The sequence below is a fragment of the Peromyscus leucopus genome, chromosome 9, assembly GCF_004664715.2.
Source record: "Peromyscus leucopus breed LL Stock chromosome 9, UCI_PerLeu_2.1, whole genome shotgun sequence".
Classification (NCBI taxonomy): domain Eukaryota; kingdom Metazoa; phylum Chordata; class Mammalia; order Rodentia; family Cricetidae; genus Peromyscus; species Peromyscus leucopus.
Window position 1 is genome coordinate 45,712,935 of NC_051070.1, and position 17,271 is coordinate 45,730,205.

Consider the following 17,271-nt stretch of genomic DNA (forward strand, 5'->3'; position numbering starts at 1 on the left):
AAGGGCCCTGGGGAGGGGGGGGGTTAGCAGATGGTAACTTCTCCCTAAACAGAACCCCCGGGACATGTTCAAGGCCTATTCTCTGATATCAGCCCCAAGTGGACAGACACACAGGTCTGTGTGGACAGCCTGCGGGTGGGAAGTGGCCGCTCTGCAGGTGTGGTGTGAACTGAGGTTGAGCCAATTAACACGTGCACCTGGCTGCCCTGTCCTGGGGGCCAGGCACGGTGTTCGGAGGAAAAGCTACAGAAATGTCGCTCACCTTGAGAAGTAAGCTCTCAGGGCAGGGTCCGTGCGCTTCCACATGCCACAGAACATGAATCGGTTATGAGGTGTACCATTCAATATGGAGTAAAATGGGAGACTTCTGAACTACTTACCCCCACATGAAAACATAAAATGGGTGCAAAAGAATAGGCCAAGCCAAAACAGAGGAGATGGCCCCCAAGGTTTTACTTACATTGAGTGAGGATCCCGGTTAAGGCATTTTTAAAATTCTCCTTGGCTTCCTCCATTTCCTGTTCGTGGGTGGCCTTCTCATTCATGAGCCTGCGCACGTGGCTGTTGGCCGACTGCACCATGGAGTAGAACTGGTTTGCCGAGCGCCGGTTCACCTCCCCGCGTTCTATCCAGGACAGCAGCACCGTGATGGCCTCCGAGAACTTGCTGTCGTCTGGAACAGAAGAAGGTGGAGGCGAGAAAGAGCCACTTCATCCAGGTTCTGGAAACATGCGAGGTCTCCCCGCGGCAGCCCTGTTTCCGAACTGGGCAAATCAGCATTCCTTGGAGGACTGCTCTGTCGTCCCATAGCTTATCTTTTTCTCTTCATCCTCTGGTTCCACAGAACCACCGAGAACCTCTCACTCAGCTGCCTCCCCGTGAGCACAGCTGTACTGGGCATTCTTAGCTATAACTTGCCATCCTGTTCTCTTCAAACCTAGATTAGGCTTTCTTAAGATGGACTCAAAAAAACTGTTATGGACCGATTCGACCCTCATTTTATTTCTTTATCAGAAATACTACATGATGTATATTATTTTTGTTATGTAAACAGATAGCTAAGTTAATGTCAATGTGTGGATGACAGGAAAGTTAGCTTAAAACTTCTTGTAATACAGGATACTGTACCCAAAGCAGGCGGGAGAAATAAGGCCATTTCTTGTTCTTCTGAAATTCCAAAGAAATTTCATTTTCAGTTTAATATAACAGATTTCAGTACAGTGAAAAAATCGAGTATTTCTTTGTTTTCCACACAAGGGGTGTGTTCCCTGAGGTGGTCAGCCTTTGTTTTGGGCGGCTATTGGAAAGCCCGTTTAAACTTCATATGAGCCTCAGGTGGGCGTAGGAAGTGGGGAAGGAGGCTGCATCTGTAAATAAATGATGAAGTTCCCTTCAAAGACAACAAGCAGGCCGGCTTGTTTGGGAATGGCTGTACAGCGTGGAGGTGGAGGAAGGCAGGTGTGAGGGTGAGTCAGTTAATTACAACTGGAAGTTGTATGCCAGCCATTATAACATTAATCGATGGGACCACTGCTAAAGGCTCCTCGTGTACTTTCTAAACAAAACTGAGGGGAGAAAGCTTTCGTTTGTATGTTTCTACTTCTAAGCAATGTGATAGGGAAAATGCCTTTGTTTAACCAAGGAAGAAAGATTCTTTAATTCTCAACATCGGGAGCCAAACTAGACCTCACTGTCTGGATACTTACCTACTTACTTCTCTATGCAGGCCCTGTCCATGCCACGGAGGACTTGCAGAGATGCCTCCTGTATTGTTCAGGTTTATAGACATGTACACACTCCAGGTAGACACAAGGTGACTTGGAAGGAAATTTTACTTTTATTTAGCACGATTGAAAGAAAAATCATTCATTGCCTGATTTTTTTGTATGCTGTTTGAGGAGTGCTCTGTAAACCCTACAGTATGCTGTTTAAGTTATCTCTAGCCCTCTTTTCTGAGACCGCCTCTCTAGCCAGGTACCATTTCCTCAGTATGGCTGTTACATGCTTGACACATCAGGGCAGGCCTCCCCTTGCTTGGGATCCGTGGAGGAACACAGTCTACCTTTCTCCAGACTCCAAGCTGTTCTTGCTGACTTAGGACAAGCCAAGAGATGGTGTTTCCTCCTGGGCTTAGGGATCAAAGCTCGCCAGCAACCCTAGCAAAGCCGTGCTTACCCTTGAAATGGGAGGAGATAACTGGCTGAGGCACACTCACCAGGGGACTAAAGTTTCTTCGTAACTTTTGCTCCTGGAGCATAGAGCACGGTTTAATACCCATGCTGACTCACGCAAATTGTGTTAAGTCTGGGGTTTCAGTCCCAGTTCAACCCTCTGTGAACTCCTGCTGCTGTGGTTTCTTATCTCATTTCATGGACCGAGCGGCTTGTGTAAGATAAAATCCATCATACAACTTAACATTACCCTCAGCCCATGGAGAGGCCCATAATTTAGCATTATGTTTGTGAGAGGCCCACTGCGACTCTTAGAGGCAGAATAAATTCCGCCCCCCTCCACATCCTCCCCCTCTCTCCCTGCCAATATATGTTAGGAGAATGGAGCTTGGGACAGTCAGCAGGAGTAAACCTGATGCTTATAAGAAATCCTTTTTCCCCCTTAAAAAAGAATAACAACAGAAAAGAACACTGACTTCATGTGCTATTTTTTACCCTTGCTGCGACTTAAGCCTCCACATAGCACCGAGAAAATGGAGAATCCTCAACTTTTTTTCTTTTTCTTTTTTCTAGTTCATAAAGGAAAAGCAGAAAGGAAAGAGTGGGATTGCCCATCCTGCTCAGTTCTCTTTCCTGGATACATGGGTACTCCTCCCCAATCTCACCCCTCGTTGTTACTTCCTATATAGAGAAACTTCTGTCAGAAAGAACGCACTTAAAATGGTAAAATGCATGTGTCTGCTCAGGGTGAAAACCATGTCTCAGTGGCCCTCGCGCTTATGACTGACACACAAGTTGATCTGAAATTACAAGGAGCAGCTAATGGATAGTTTTCAGAGGGCTGAGCAACAGAAATCCCAGTATGGAAAACACAGGTAGCCAAGAGGCTCTCTCGCCTGATAGCAAGTATTGGTAGGCAGAATCCCCTTAATTTAAGGGAAGTGTATAGTTTTGAAAACTCCCAAGTTCATCCAAGTTCGCCTTTGAAACTGGCAGGCTAATAATGATTGATGTACTAACATTCACATTAAATTTAAAACATGTTAGTTGAGGCATGCTTAGAAATGCCAGTCAACATTCGTTACCATATTAGAAGTGACTTTAATTTATACTTATTAACACCGACTCAGTCACTCCTGATGGATGGCTACTGGAGCATATTGAGGATGGTCATTTTCAATTCACAACTGTAAATTCAATTTCGTATTCAGTGGAAAGATCACCGAGAAAGCAGAAAACAATATAAACTAATTTAAACAGGATTTAGATTGCAGCGTTATTAAAGCTATTCATGTGGAAGGAAATTAACGCTGCCCATGAAAATCACATCCAAGACGCACTTAGAAAACTTCCAAATGCTCTCCTTGTCCGTGCTTAGGCAGAACTCTGAGCAGAGTGAAGTTTAGAAATTAGAGTGTGCACATGTGCCTTTCCACAGCACCAACTGGGGAAGGGCTGTGCTGAGGAGGGGTGTGGACGGACCATTTGCCAGTGCCAGATTACTCAGTGTTTTCCAAGAAGGGTCCTTACCACATCACACCCCTCTGCCTGCATTACTGGAAATGTGCTTGCCGGCCTCCCTCCCCAGGGGGCATTTTCCTTCTAGAATATCGTTTCTTTGCCAAACCCATTCTGATAGGCACTGTGGGCATGGCCTCTGTGCTTTTGTCCTAGTGCCTCTCATAGTCTCCATCCCTGGCTGGCTGGCTGTCACTCCTTCAAGATTCAGCTTATGTCACCTTCACAAAGGTGATTTCCCTGCCACCTGGGTGTGAACTGAGTGCCTTTCTGCTGAGTTTCTACCATTCCCTATGAACTCCACTGACATCGTCACCCTGTGTAGTGATGGTCGCCTCCTCTTTACCTCCAGCTCCAGGGGCTGTTACTATAAGGAAACTTCCCAAATACACTGCAACCGTCTGGTCCCTTTCTGTCTGCAGTCCATACTTTATCTAGTTTTCGAAGATATGTAGCGATTAATGCTAGGCAAGACACAAATCCCATGAGTAAAAGGTTCAACAGTTGACACTAAAGACGTTGGATTTTATATTAAGAAGGGTTTTCACACATGTCATTGTCCACATATGTCATGACTGAGAACTCTGAGGTCATGAGCACTGGAGACGGAAGTTAAGAGTGATGTCGGACACTTGAGGACAAGCAGAGTCCCTGTGGTGCCAAATAGCTAACTGGATTCTCAGTCAATTAAACATTTTTTTGAAAGTATATTTAATTTAGGAGAGGTGATAGCAGTTTGTTAGCTTTGGAGGGCTAAGTAAGCAACTATAATGCTCATCTTTTGTTGCTTAGTGTCCCCAGCGGAAGCCATGCCATCTTGTTTTTCACTGGGCTATTCCAGACCCTCCCTGTGTGCCCTCTTCTCATGTTGGAGAAACACCTGCTATACAGTAGACATTAAAATTGCCAGCAGGGTAATGTGCTCTTCAAAGTCCACAAGTCAAGGTGTCCTTTGAGAGCTTGTTAAGAATGCCGACTCAGCTTTCTTCAGACACCCCCTCCCCAACTGCGACTACATGTCACCCCTTAAGTTACATACACTTGGAAGTCTCAGACACACTGCAAGAAATGATTGGGGAAAGCCAAGTAAAATGGTTAGAAGCTAATCTAACTTAAGAGATACCACAAACCTGAAATGGAAAGTAGTAACTAAAATTTAAGTGAGTTTTGAAAGGATTTGATGTGATTTTTATGAGCTTTGCAAGTATCTGTCTCTAAATCCCCACTTTCAATAAAAGAATAATCGTCACTGCCAACCAGAAAAGAAAAAGGTTATCTAAGACCTGGAAATAGCATAGAGATCACTATGGACCTCTCAATGAGATAGTAGTCCATACCCTGCACCCCACTTTCGCCTTCATTGGGGCGTGTACTTTTGCTTGTCTGACTAGGCTATTTTACAATTCTGAGGAGGGGAGAACATAAATTGTGGAAATGAATGATGCAAATAATTCCTCCCTACAATAATGCAAGGGATTTTTGTTCAGTAGAAGTTGATATCTTTGTAAAGCAAATTACATGAGGAGTTTCCAGCTACCGTCTTAGCCAGAGATCACTATGTGTCTATTTCGTGGAGAAAAACAAAACAAACAAAATGGTGTTATGGACTATTGTAGCTGGAGTTTTTCTCTCCGGGTCCCGCCAAGCCCCGGCAGTCCTGTAGCCCACTTATAAAATAAACACACAGGCTCTTATATTATTTAAACTGTTTGGCCTAATGGCTCAGGCTTCTAGCTATCTAGTTCTTACATCTTGAATGAACCCATTTCTATTAATCTATAGCTTGCCACATGGCTCATGGCTTACCAGTATCTTACATGTTGGTACTCATGGCGGTGGCTGACAGCGTCTCTAACTCAGCCTTCCTGTTCCCAGAATTTTCTTCTCTGCTTGTCCCACCTATACTTCCTGCCTGGCTACTGGCCAATCAGCGTTTTTATTAATACAGAGTGATACCCACAGCAGACTATCTTCTAAATTTATTTCTCTTTTCTATTCAATCATGGAACCTCTCCTATTATCCTTTTATAGACCCAGCCATAAACAAAGGCATAACAGCCTACCTAAGTTTCTTATCCCATGCCCACAGCCTGCCTAGTGTTCTGAATTTCCCTTGGCACACACAGGAGAAGAAAAGTACCTCTTGGTGCCTTTCCTCCATCATTAGCATCTACCAGGCTGATTAAGATTGACCAAGTGTTACCACCTTCTGTAAGCTGGGGGTTTTAGCTGTGAAGATAGTGTCTGTCTACCATTCCTCCAAGAAGGTGCACTTTTGGGGTTATTAAAGAATCTGTGGCAGAGAAATCATGACTATCTTGCAAATACAAATTGGGCATGTTCCAATGATTTTATTTAACTCATTAATTAATGAAGAAACAGTAAGATGCTAAAACTAATTCAAGGGAGAATTTGGCCCAGAGAAGTATGTGTTTTTTAATTGCTTAACTGTCTGTGCATCAGTTAACCAGAATGGCACATAAAGGCTACTTAAGTGGTTAATGCTCCCCTCTGCCCCAACACACAATCTCCTCAATTACTCAGGATTTATAAAATGGGGAAATTAAGAGGGCAATACAAAAGAGTACTGATTATTTCCACTGTGGGGCCAAGCAAAATGTTTCTAAATGAAATGGCCTCTCTTGCCTCTGTGAAGGTCAATAATACCCAAAAGGTGCTTCTCCAGGAGGCTCCCTGTGCTTCATATTTTCCTGGCCTGAAGGAGGAGGTCTGGCTGCTAGCTAATGGAATGTCCACTGGGCTCATAGCATTATTGATTTTTACTTCCATAGAACCATAAATATTGACAACCATCTACAGAATGCCAGCACCACTTCCGTTCCTGTCTACTGATGCTAGCCATACTCTATGCAAATATGAGCCCAGTTCTTTGAAAACTATGAGCATAATATCAGAGGGCTCAGTCCTCAGTGGCACATGAGGGGATCCCAAGGGCATTGGCTGGAGAACTTTGTCAGAAGTTTACTCGATACAGAGAGAGAGACAAATGGGAGAAAGTACTTGGAAAACTTTTAAAATGTTCTTGCCCAAAGAAATCTCCAGTGAATGAAGATATAAAGCTTCCTCGTGGTCGAATCAATCTCTTCCTTGTGCGGCCCAGACCCTCGGCCCCTTCAGGGCTGCTTGGTCTGTGTTAGAAACCCTGGAATTCATTATCTCATCTGCCTGGTGCCACTGTTTCCAATAAAGTGTAATTATGGTGCTATTGAGCGCCTTCTCGCTTTCCCAAAGCCATGCCATAAACTTCAGGTCCCTGCGCAGTTACTTCCCAGTCAGTCTTCATTAAGTTGAATTGTCTCACAACAATGTCTATTTAATCAGCAGGGTGCCCACTGATTTTCTGTTTTAGAATTTGTATTAATGAAACTGATGCCTGGTGACTCTGTGCCTCAGACACTACCCAGTTACAACTCTGTTTCCTCTGGCTTCGGAAAGCCAAGCAGCCAGTGGATGGGGAGATCGGGTCTCCGAAGATTCCCCCTTCTCCCAGGCTAGCGGCTTCAGTGGTTTGGCTGTCTCTGTAGAGAAAGCATCTTGCATGATAGTGCACACTGCTGCTAACAGTATTTATATGTATCATAACCCACTATTCTAAGTAGCAAGTGCAGGATGATTTGTCATTTCATTTATTGCCCAAGAAACCTAGATTCTATGAGGCAGAAGCTGGTATGGTATTTTTCTCTTTCCCCAGTACTTAGCACCAGTACCCGGAGTCAGGTATTTGTAAAACACTTAGCAAATACTTCTTCCTTGACTGGCAGCAGGCTAACATAATCACTTCTCTCATTTGCAGTCATGCTTAGTAGCTCTTATGGCAGAAATGCAATATGCCCACATATTTAAATTCTTGGAGAAGAAAGAAAGGAATTAATTTGCCCAACATACCTACTATGTGCAACAATGTGGAAAGCCTTGCAGTCATAATAAAGACTTGATTGATACAGATTTTGCTCAATGTGGATAATCTTCAAAATCAAAATTACAAAAATTAACATGTATGGTGTCAAATGGGAGAAAAATAGCTAATAAACTTAAGATAACAAGGTTTCTCAGAGGAGAAAAAAAAAATCAAATCCAATCAGGCATTTTCAGATTGCATTTCCACTTCCTTTCTGACACAGGTTTCTGTACCTTCCATCTTGACTGCATTTTATATCCCTACATCAGTGAAATCATCTCAGGGAAAACAGTTTCCTTGGCTCTTCCTGCCAGCCTTTACAGGGTTCTGAGGAGCAGAGAGTGGATTTCCTCTCCGAGGCAGCCAATTTCCTAAGCAATTAAATGCTGTTTATATTCCAAACTCTGTGCTTGGGTTGAAATTGTCAAGCATGGTATTACCTGACTCTTGCCTAAGATGTATCTGCAGCTCGTTCATTCTACTGTAAGAACCATCTATTAAAATTTCCAATCTGTTCTCTCCTCAAGGGATCACACACGGTACTTGGCAAAGGTACAGCTTCCGAATTCTGCAAATTATACTCATCTATATAAATATACATTTTTGAAATGGCAAGGCTCACAAATTACTCTAGCAAATTGACATCCCAATCTGCTGTCCTCCAAAAGTAGAGGCAAATGCCATGTACCTTATACATGCAATTGGCACTTTTGATGTTCGCTTCATAAAAATAACATAATGTAGATGCCAAACCTTCATGAAATTCCTCCACGTAGTACAGACCCGAGGCGTGGCCATGATTGAACCCATCTTGAGAGTCTCACGCTCTACTGACTGAGCTAGCTGGGCTTAAAAACAGTCAGGTCACAGAGACCACAGGGTGGTACCACAAAATTCACTTGACGTTAACAAAAAGAGTATTTATTCCAATGAGCATTCCTGGTTGTAATGTTCTTTCTCATTCTGTACTTTCCTAATACCATTTAGGCTGAACTTGCATTGCCTATGTGTCTTACTGAAGGAACAGTCTCTGCATATTAATGCCTAGACTCTGGGCCTTCTCAGAGCATCTGGGCAGCTACCAAGGGGACCAGCAGGCAACGCTCAGTAGCTGGAGAGGGGCAGTTCAGTGGCAACTGTAGCTAATTAGGAGTCCTCAGATCTGACAGGAATGGTGGCTAGAAGCACATGCCCTGCTTTTTAGACAAAGCATAGAATGCCATTTCCAATCTTCCTAAAGTTGGTGATAGGCAGCTTTTTGTTCATTTCCTTCAGTAAGACCATCCCATCCATTTAAGACACTGCCAATAATACATGAGCTAGGCTCTAAAACCCGAGGACCAACCACAGCTGTCTTCTCATCAGACATTTGTGAAACCCTCTCTACTGTTTACAGAACAACCAAGGCCAACAACAGCCTCGGGATTCTAGCCGAGACACTCACTCTCCAGCCTTACCTTACTTGAGGAACGCAGTGCCCACACCAAGTCCTCTGGGTTTCCTGTGCATCTTTGTTTTTGGGGCTCCAGCCTCTGGTTAGATTGCCTTTAGGAATCTTTCTAGCTTGGGAGAAATCTTGTTTACCCCACCAAATTCAAATCCTGCCTGCTCTGTGAAGACATTCCTGATCCCTCTACCCACTGTGTCCACACTTGCCGCCATTCCCAGAGCGTGTTGTACATGCCTGAGTTGACATTGAGGCCATTTGCTTTGTTTTCGGCCACTCATGTACTTGTGGACCCCTGCCTGTGGCAACTGTGATCCGCTATGGCCCTGACAGCACCTGGCAACCTCAGGAGCTCTGATCACCACCTACCACTGGCATTTTATAAATGCCTAGATGTCGTCCAGCACACTCACTTTGGCCACTAATAGACCTAAGCATACCCACAGACGTATACAAGAAATGTATATGAAAGAATTGTTCCTCCTCTCTTGTCACTCATCTGGAGGTGTGACAACGGTTCCTTTAAGCCCGCCTCTGAAGACGGGGACCTGTCTACATTTTCTCTCTTCTGGTCCACACACCCTCGCTGGCACTGTATGTAAGATGTCTTGGAAAAGCTTTCAGTCTCTAGTGGACCTGCACACTCCACAGAACTTGGAGAGCACTAGGAAATGCTGACTCATGGGTGAGGCCTCTGCTCCGGCTCACAAAGCACAGGCTGGGGACCACAGGTTGCTGCTGGGGCTGGGCCTGCTTGCCCTTCTGCCCTTCAGACAGAGAGTTTCACAGAGTAACAGCTCTTTCCCAGCAGGTTGATGGAACCCAGGGGTCTGCAGACTCCATCTCGCCCCCACTTCCAAGCGGCCTGCAGGGGCAGGACACACTGGTATCTGGCATCTACAGAGGATCTCCGTTTTTCCTTCGTTATAGTCAGTGGCTAAGCCGGAGGGGCGGACTCTGGCGGGAGTCCCTCCTTACCTTTCAGTTTCTCAGCCAGCAGGGCGGCTTCATGCTCTGAGTAGTGCATGATGGCGGGTGGCGAGGGTGGCCGCAGCCGGTCCTCCTCCAGCTTGCGTCTATGCCGCTCCTCCCGGGCGCGCATCCTCTGCTTGCATTCCCACTCGTAAAAGTCATCCCTGGCCTGGGCAAAGTCGACGTGAAGCCGGCCGGAGTCCTTCTTATCCGTGCTAGACCCTAACCGCATGCGGTAACCTAAAAGCATCGGAAAGCCAGGTCACCCCAGCTCAGGGGACACACGGGCTCTGGTCCGGGCTTCCCACAGGCTAGGCAACCATGCACTTGTTTCTCTGGCCTCTGGACAGGTGAGGATACTTTTCCCTCCCAGGAGGTGGGAGGCAGGTATCTTCCCAATCAGTAAACCATGAAACACAGATGTGGAGATAAAGACCCCACCCCCAGCCCCACCCCCGTGAGCCCCGGGAAGTTTCTCAGAGGGACCCTCACCATGCTCAGGTCCCGCATCACCAACTGAGAACCTAGGCACTAAATCCTGGCCACCCCTTCCTCCCTGTGCTTCTAGGGAGTTCAGAAATTAATTTGGCATGTAGTATGTTTTTCGGTCTTGCTTTTTTTTTTTTTTTTTTCCTTTCTTCAATGTACTATAACTCTATTGCATAGGCACTCTTAAATTCTTTTTGGAAAGAGGCAGAGTATGAGTAAATAAAGAACATCTCTGATATTTAAAGGGGTCTGCTAAGTAAATTCCCAAACTTGCTCACAGCCTTTTGCTTCATTCCCCTAGCAAACACAGCCCGCTCAGCTTCCTCTCAGCTGCTCGAGAAGCCACAATTACCCAGGCAATTTGGTAGTGCTGTTTTATTTCCACTTATCCTCTGGGGGCATGCAGGAGAATATTTTACCTTCAATCAAGAGGCCCCATAGCACCCCATCCAGCCCGCAGTACCACACAAATTGTCCATGCAATCTTTGAAGGCCACAGGAGGCTTGCTTGGGCAAGAGCCCAAAGCTAGGACACACGCACACGCGCGCACACACAAATTGGAATCCTTAGGGGTTGGAGGTTACTGTGAACTATCCAACTCATGAAGACTGGGTAGTGTGTGTGAGAGGTCAACTGGACTGAATGCAGCCAGCCGGCCTAACTTCAAATGAGCAAGCGCTGACGGTGAGGTCGCTCTTCAGTTTGGAGTACTCAGATTTTCGTAACATAAATTCAAGTCTTAGTGGGATCTATGCTGCCAGGGGCTGCTAGAGGAGAAAGCAAACATAAGCACCTTTGCCGTGCAGGGGCTTTGCAAGTGACATGCAGCTGGGAAGTGCTGTGCTGTGCTGTGCTGTGTGGACCTTGTCACGGTACATTTCCGTGGGTAATGGTGGCATTTGGGGTAAAGCTGAGCTACAAATGCCTATGGAAGCTGGACTGTCCCCAGCTGGGCACTTCGCACTTTGAGAAGTTACAAATCTGCGACAGGTCCTACAGATCCCATCTGATTGAACTCTCTTCTAGGCTGCCGCAGCAGCATCTAAAACCCTGGACACATAATAATGCCCATCAGCCACGCAAATGGCCACTCACATGTGAGCAGGATTAATGCGGACGCAAACTATGTCTTAGTGGTGGGCTGTGGAGAGTCACACCAGCAGGTCAGGTACTGGCCAGCTGTCGGGGCTGATCAAACAACTTTCCCGGCTTGCATCCAGAGAATCACTTTCTAAAACAGTTCTGGTCCTCTCTTTCATCCAAACATCATCATTACAGCCTTAAAAGAGACTGATGAGGCCGAGGCTAAACTTAGCTGGGCCCTCAAATGTGAAAGTGGTCCTAAAATTAGGCATTCCATCTGGGTTTGGGCTTGCAGGAGATTGCACAGAGGAGGGGCAACCTTCTCTCCTTCCTGCCCCCACCCCCCAGTTAGCTGGGAGTTCAGACCTCCTCAGCTCTGCTCTGCAGCTGAGGCTGCCGAGGCCACCCTAGCAGAGCCGGGAGACCTCTCTGCACCCAGGCAGGGGAGGCTCCAGGTGGGCCTCTGCTTCCTCTGGCTACAAGAGCGACCCAGGAGAATCCGAGTTTAAGTCTATACCTCCCTCTATGTCTACGTTTGGCACTGTTCATCCTTGTTAGCATCTTTCGAGTTTTTCATTTGGTCTAAAAGTTGAATTGTGTTAGTGCTGAAAAGGACCAGTCACCTACCCCCTTCTTCAATCACTCGAGATAAAGTTACAGTCTTATGGATGAGTAGTTAATAGTTTGATTGAATGTACTGATTAAAGGCCAGATTTCCAGGCAGGCTGATGGGAAAGAAGTATCCGTCCTTCTTTATCCTGGCCAGGATTGTTTTGTTAAATAACAATCTCACACCCAGTGGCTCCCACATTGCACTTCATGTGATGAACCCATCTAAGCTTCCTGGCTGGTAAACTGGCTATTCTGCATTTGAGGGAGATGGACAGCCAGCACCCTACTCTCTCCAGCATCCCCAAAGGTTTAACAGTTGGGTGTGCACTGCAAAATACCTTTATTCTGGGTCTGCCTTTCATTCCAGACTTGATTTTTTCACTTTTATGGCTTAATTACAGTAAGGGTCTTAACATTCTTTTGATCCCCATCTAGAGCAAGAGAGCCTCTGCTCAGATAACCTCAGGGCTTCTGGAGCTTACACAGAAGGCTGTGGCAGTGGAAGCTGGCTGCAGACATCAGGAAAACAGGACTCTTTCGAATCCCAATTTACCTTTGCTTAGAATTAGGTAGGTGGTTTGCAGAGTGGTCCACTGCACAAATGTCGCTCGAGTATGAGCCAAGGACAGTGAGTGGAATCTAAAAAATAAATACTTCTACAGTCACTGTCAATATTAGCCTCAGCATCTTTTTTGATTTGACTGAGTTTTGTACACTGACTCTACATACTTGTCCAAATAAATACCCAAAATGGAAGGTGGCACTAGGCTTCCTTTTAACATTCCCCAAACTCTCCTAAAACCTGGTCCTCAGGTTAAGGATGGTAGAGCAGGCTGCTAAACTACCAAGTGTGTGATGACAGACTGTGGGCCTATCATAGGCTCAGGAGCAAATTCCCTGCAAGGAGGAGGCTCTTGCTTCACTATCCCTGGGGTGAAGATTGTAAATGCACGTTTAAAAAACTGAAATTATTCTGAGAGAGTACTTTACTCCCCCAGAGGATTACATCCAATAATAATAATGGTCCTCAGTACTCAAAATATTGCTTTTCATCTAATACGCACTTGAGAACATTAATTAGAAACTCCGTGGAATTCCTCAAGACTGGATGGTAGGAAATCCTGCCTGTGGAGAGGCACAGGGCTTAACAAAAAGCACGTGGCAGCCAAGCTAAAAGGCGACTACCTCCTTCTCCTGCCCCAGACTACTGGAACTTACAGTGCGTTAAGGCAAAAGGGAATGAGCTCATATTAACATCAGAAAACAGGACAAAATGCCTAGCAAACCCCTTTTGTAAAGCGAAGTACCGGAAAGGTAAATGGCTTTATCAACCATGAATTCCTCTGCAAAGCGAATGTGACAAAAATTCTTCTTGCTCTTTCGGATGGCTGTAATATCTCCGCACTGCTCAAAGACTTCTTGAATAATTTCTTCCGTGGCGTTTTCTGGTAATCCTCCGACAAACACAGTCTTACACCCGGAGGTCGTTCTCTCGTGGAAGGAGGCGGAAGATCTAATACAGAGTGAAACACGGAGTTTTGTCTCTTAGTGATCAGCTCTTTACCACGTTCACCGGGCAAAAGTTAGGCTGGCACAATTCTCTCCAGACTGAGGCCCAGTCAGTTTTTACACCAACGTATGTTCCCCGACCCCTGCCCGCGCCCCATCTCACCCCTGGGCTGTTATGTTTCCTGACCTTCTCCCCTCCTCCTCCCAACCCTCATTTCTCATGTTCATTTCTACACAGAGTTGCTATGCTTGTCCGAGAAAAAGATAACACACGTTAGCATAATGTCATTTCTCTTTCATAAATCAGAAGCCCAGAAAAATAAAAAAATAAAAATAAAAGATAAAAAGGGAGGGGAGAGAGCTTCACCAAGTACAAAACCTGATGAAATGACAACATGATGAAAAACCCTGGCTTGTTACTGCTTTGTCTTCTTGCCAGATGGAGGGGCGGCATCCCAGGAAGAGGGACACACAGCCGTGAAAGCATGTAACAATACTTACCTGGCTGCAAAATGCTGAGTCGGAATAAAACCTCCATGATTATTCACATTTAAAGGAGCACACTATTAAAGTTTGAGGAGGCCGTATGAAAAGATAAAACGTATGCTGCCACAACATTTTGCCTGGTTTATATGTAGATTACTAAAGCAATCTCCTGAAAAGTCCGCTTTGAACAGGCAACACTGATTAATATGAATTAAAAATTCTAGCTATTTAAGCCTATAAACTTAGTATCGGAGGCTAAATTAATCAAATATGTAGGTCGTTTAAGTGAGTGTGATTTGGCCCAGAGGTTCTGAGCTGTGTATTCCTCCCACCTCTCGCCTTTCTCCCAAATTGCCAACCGCCAGGTTAATTCAAATTTCTATCTAACAAAACACACTTCAGACTTTTTCTCCCATTTGTGAACAGCTAGAAAGAGTGATAGTTTTCACATGATGCTTTCCAGAAAATCCTAGTTCACTGCACACAGAAAAGATTCTTAAAGTTACACTTAAATTCTCAGAGCCCACATACTGGCTTCACAGTGTTTATTCAGCTGTTGCACAGATGCACGGACACGCCCTTGTAGACCTCTCCTAATACACAAGTTAAAGGCCTTGTGTAGAACATCTCACATCTGAAAATGAACACAATGCCATTGCAAAGGAAAAAGCAAACACTTCTCCCTTGTACTTACTTGGATTTTGGGGGAAAAGAGTACAGCTTTTGCAGTGGATGATTTCTTTGACGACGGCCACTTCTGTTGGGGGTGGGGGTGGTACCAGTCCCAGGCCTGGTATCATCGGGTTAATGGGGGTGATTCCAGTCATCATGTTGAGGCCTGGATCGAAGCCTGGCACACAGATCGAGTCTGCAAGCACACAAGACAACACTTTGGCTAGCGATTTTTCACCCCGCGGTTTCTGTTTGTGCTACTGTCCTGCACAGGTTAGCCGACTTTACTTTTTCTATTTTTCAAGGGTTTTTCTTGGCACATGATGTAGCATTATAGAAAGCTATTCTAGAAGGGTAAAGGGAGAGAAAGAGGAAAATGAAGAACCTGCAACTATACAAAAAGGAAATTATATTCCTTAAAATAGTAGCGCGGCAGAACAGAACACAGCGTATTAACCATGTGCCATGGAACCATGTGCCATGAAGCTCTGCTATTATAGGGAATGCAATTTTCTGTTTCTTAATGTTAGGCTATTGTTTACACCGTCTTATGATTTAGAGCGCAGAAAGAACATTTAGCATTGAAGTGCCCTGAAAATCTAATTGTCAGCCTAGTTTTATCAGAAGTGCCTTCTTGCCCAAGTGACCTACATTTGGGGAAGTTCAATTTTTATGTGCATGCTTTATAACAGTCACCCCAGTCCCACCTGACCCATTTCTCCTAGGGGAAGGGGCCTGACACGAAAGAGTGATTATAATTGCTATGCCTGGATTAGAGGCACGCAGGTATAAAATTAGCTATATATATATTTCTGAATTCTATTATATAATCACACTTACTTCCTTTTATTCTATCAATAAACAGTTGGCCCACCCTTCTGAAATTTTTATGCCTTGTATCAAAAACAACTACAAAACTAAACAGAGCCACGGAGGATAGATTTTTCCATATAAAATGCTGAATTGATTTCTAAGTGTGACAATGAAGCAAATAATGTCAAAGGTGATATATAAGGATTTAAAAAAGATAATAAGTGTCGGCAAGGGCAGAGAGAAAAGAGAGTCCTTGTATAAATAAATGCAGCCATTATGGAAATCAGTACAAACAGAACGTTCATGGGCCCAGTGATCCCACTGGTAGGTAGATATCCAAAGGGAATGATCAAGAGACATCTGCACTTCCACGTGCACTGCACCAGGGGTCACAATAGCCAGGATGGAGAATCAACCCGAATTTATGAGCAGACAGATGTATCAAGTAACTATGGTGTGTGAACAGTGGGGTACCAGCCAGCAATACAAAGGAAGGACTCATGGCATTATGGATGGCTGGTAAGTGCAATAAGCCAGACTTATAAATATGACCAAGTGCCCTATGACAAAATGTAAAGAAATAAAAATAAAATTGAATGTATAGAAGGACAGAGAAGAATGGTGACTGCCAGTCTACTGGGTAGGGCTGGGTAGAAGGTTGGTCAAAAGATAGACAATTACAGTTGGATGGAGGCAGGTTCTGGAGATCGCTGTCCATGTTAATGACTATGGTTTCTAATGCTAAACATTTTGGCAAATGGGAGTGAGGCATTGAAGGTTCTCAACCATCCATGAAAACAACAACTCCATGGGGCAATTCAAGGGTAGGTAAATGGACCCACTTCCCCATGGGTACACATCCTTTAACACCTTAAGGCATCATTCTGCGTGTGACAAATGGATCTGATTTATCTGTCATTAAAAACCAATAAAATAGCCCTTTCTAACCAAAGCGATATTTGCACAACTAGGTACAAGGGGCATCCCTCTCTCGGGGATTTTTCTCTTTTAAGAGGACAACACTCTCTCCAGTAAGATAGAGTTAGTAGGCAGATGATCACACCAAGAGAAGACATGATGATCATCTGCCACGCTGCAAGCACAAAATTAAACCACCTCTTCATCTCCTGTCTTTCCCTGTCTCCTCTTAGGTATGTGCCCTTTGACCTTTATGTCCCCATCTCCTGTTGGGTTCTCATGTACACAGGAACCTTGGCCATGTACAGCTTTATTCTTTGCTTAGCTGTGCTGAGCAGTTAGATAAACCCAGCAGCAAAAGCAATGATGGAGTTTGTAGAGAAGCATGAAGATATGGAAGGCCAGGCTTTTCCTTTTAGGGAGAAGACACAGGAGTCCTCTAGCCACTGCAGACATGTCCACCTCTCCCTGGGTGGAGCAGCCTAAGCAGGGTGGCCCTGATCCACAGCCCCAGTGTACTAGCCTGGCTGTAGTCAGACGCTTTCATTCTGGGTGTGTGGCATGTGTGTTGCATTCCAACAACAACAGCATTCCAGGATCCCACAATTCTGTGACAACAGGGCTCAGAACAGTGATATCAAGAAGTCATATAGAAGTTTAG

At 45.0% G+C, this 17,271-nt stretch overlaps 1 protein-coding gene across 1 annotated transcript in view; it reads right to left on the reverse strand.

The window, feature by feature from the left end:
* Enox1 (ecto-NOX disulfide-thiol exchanger 1) overlaps positions 1 to 17,271 on the reverse strand; it is a 552,113-nt gene that overhangs the window by 133,950 nt on the left and 400,892 nt on the right. Inside the window, 5 exon segments of the mRNA XM_037208374.1 lie at positions 461 to 673; positions 10,034 to 10,267; positions 13,520 to 13,690; positions 13,693 to 13,725; positions 14,902 to 15,075. Of these exon segments, the coding sequence (XP_037064269.1) occupies positions 461 to 673; positions 10,034 to 10,267; positions 13,520 to 13,690; positions 13,693 to 13,725; positions 14,902 to 15,075 (825 nt within the window).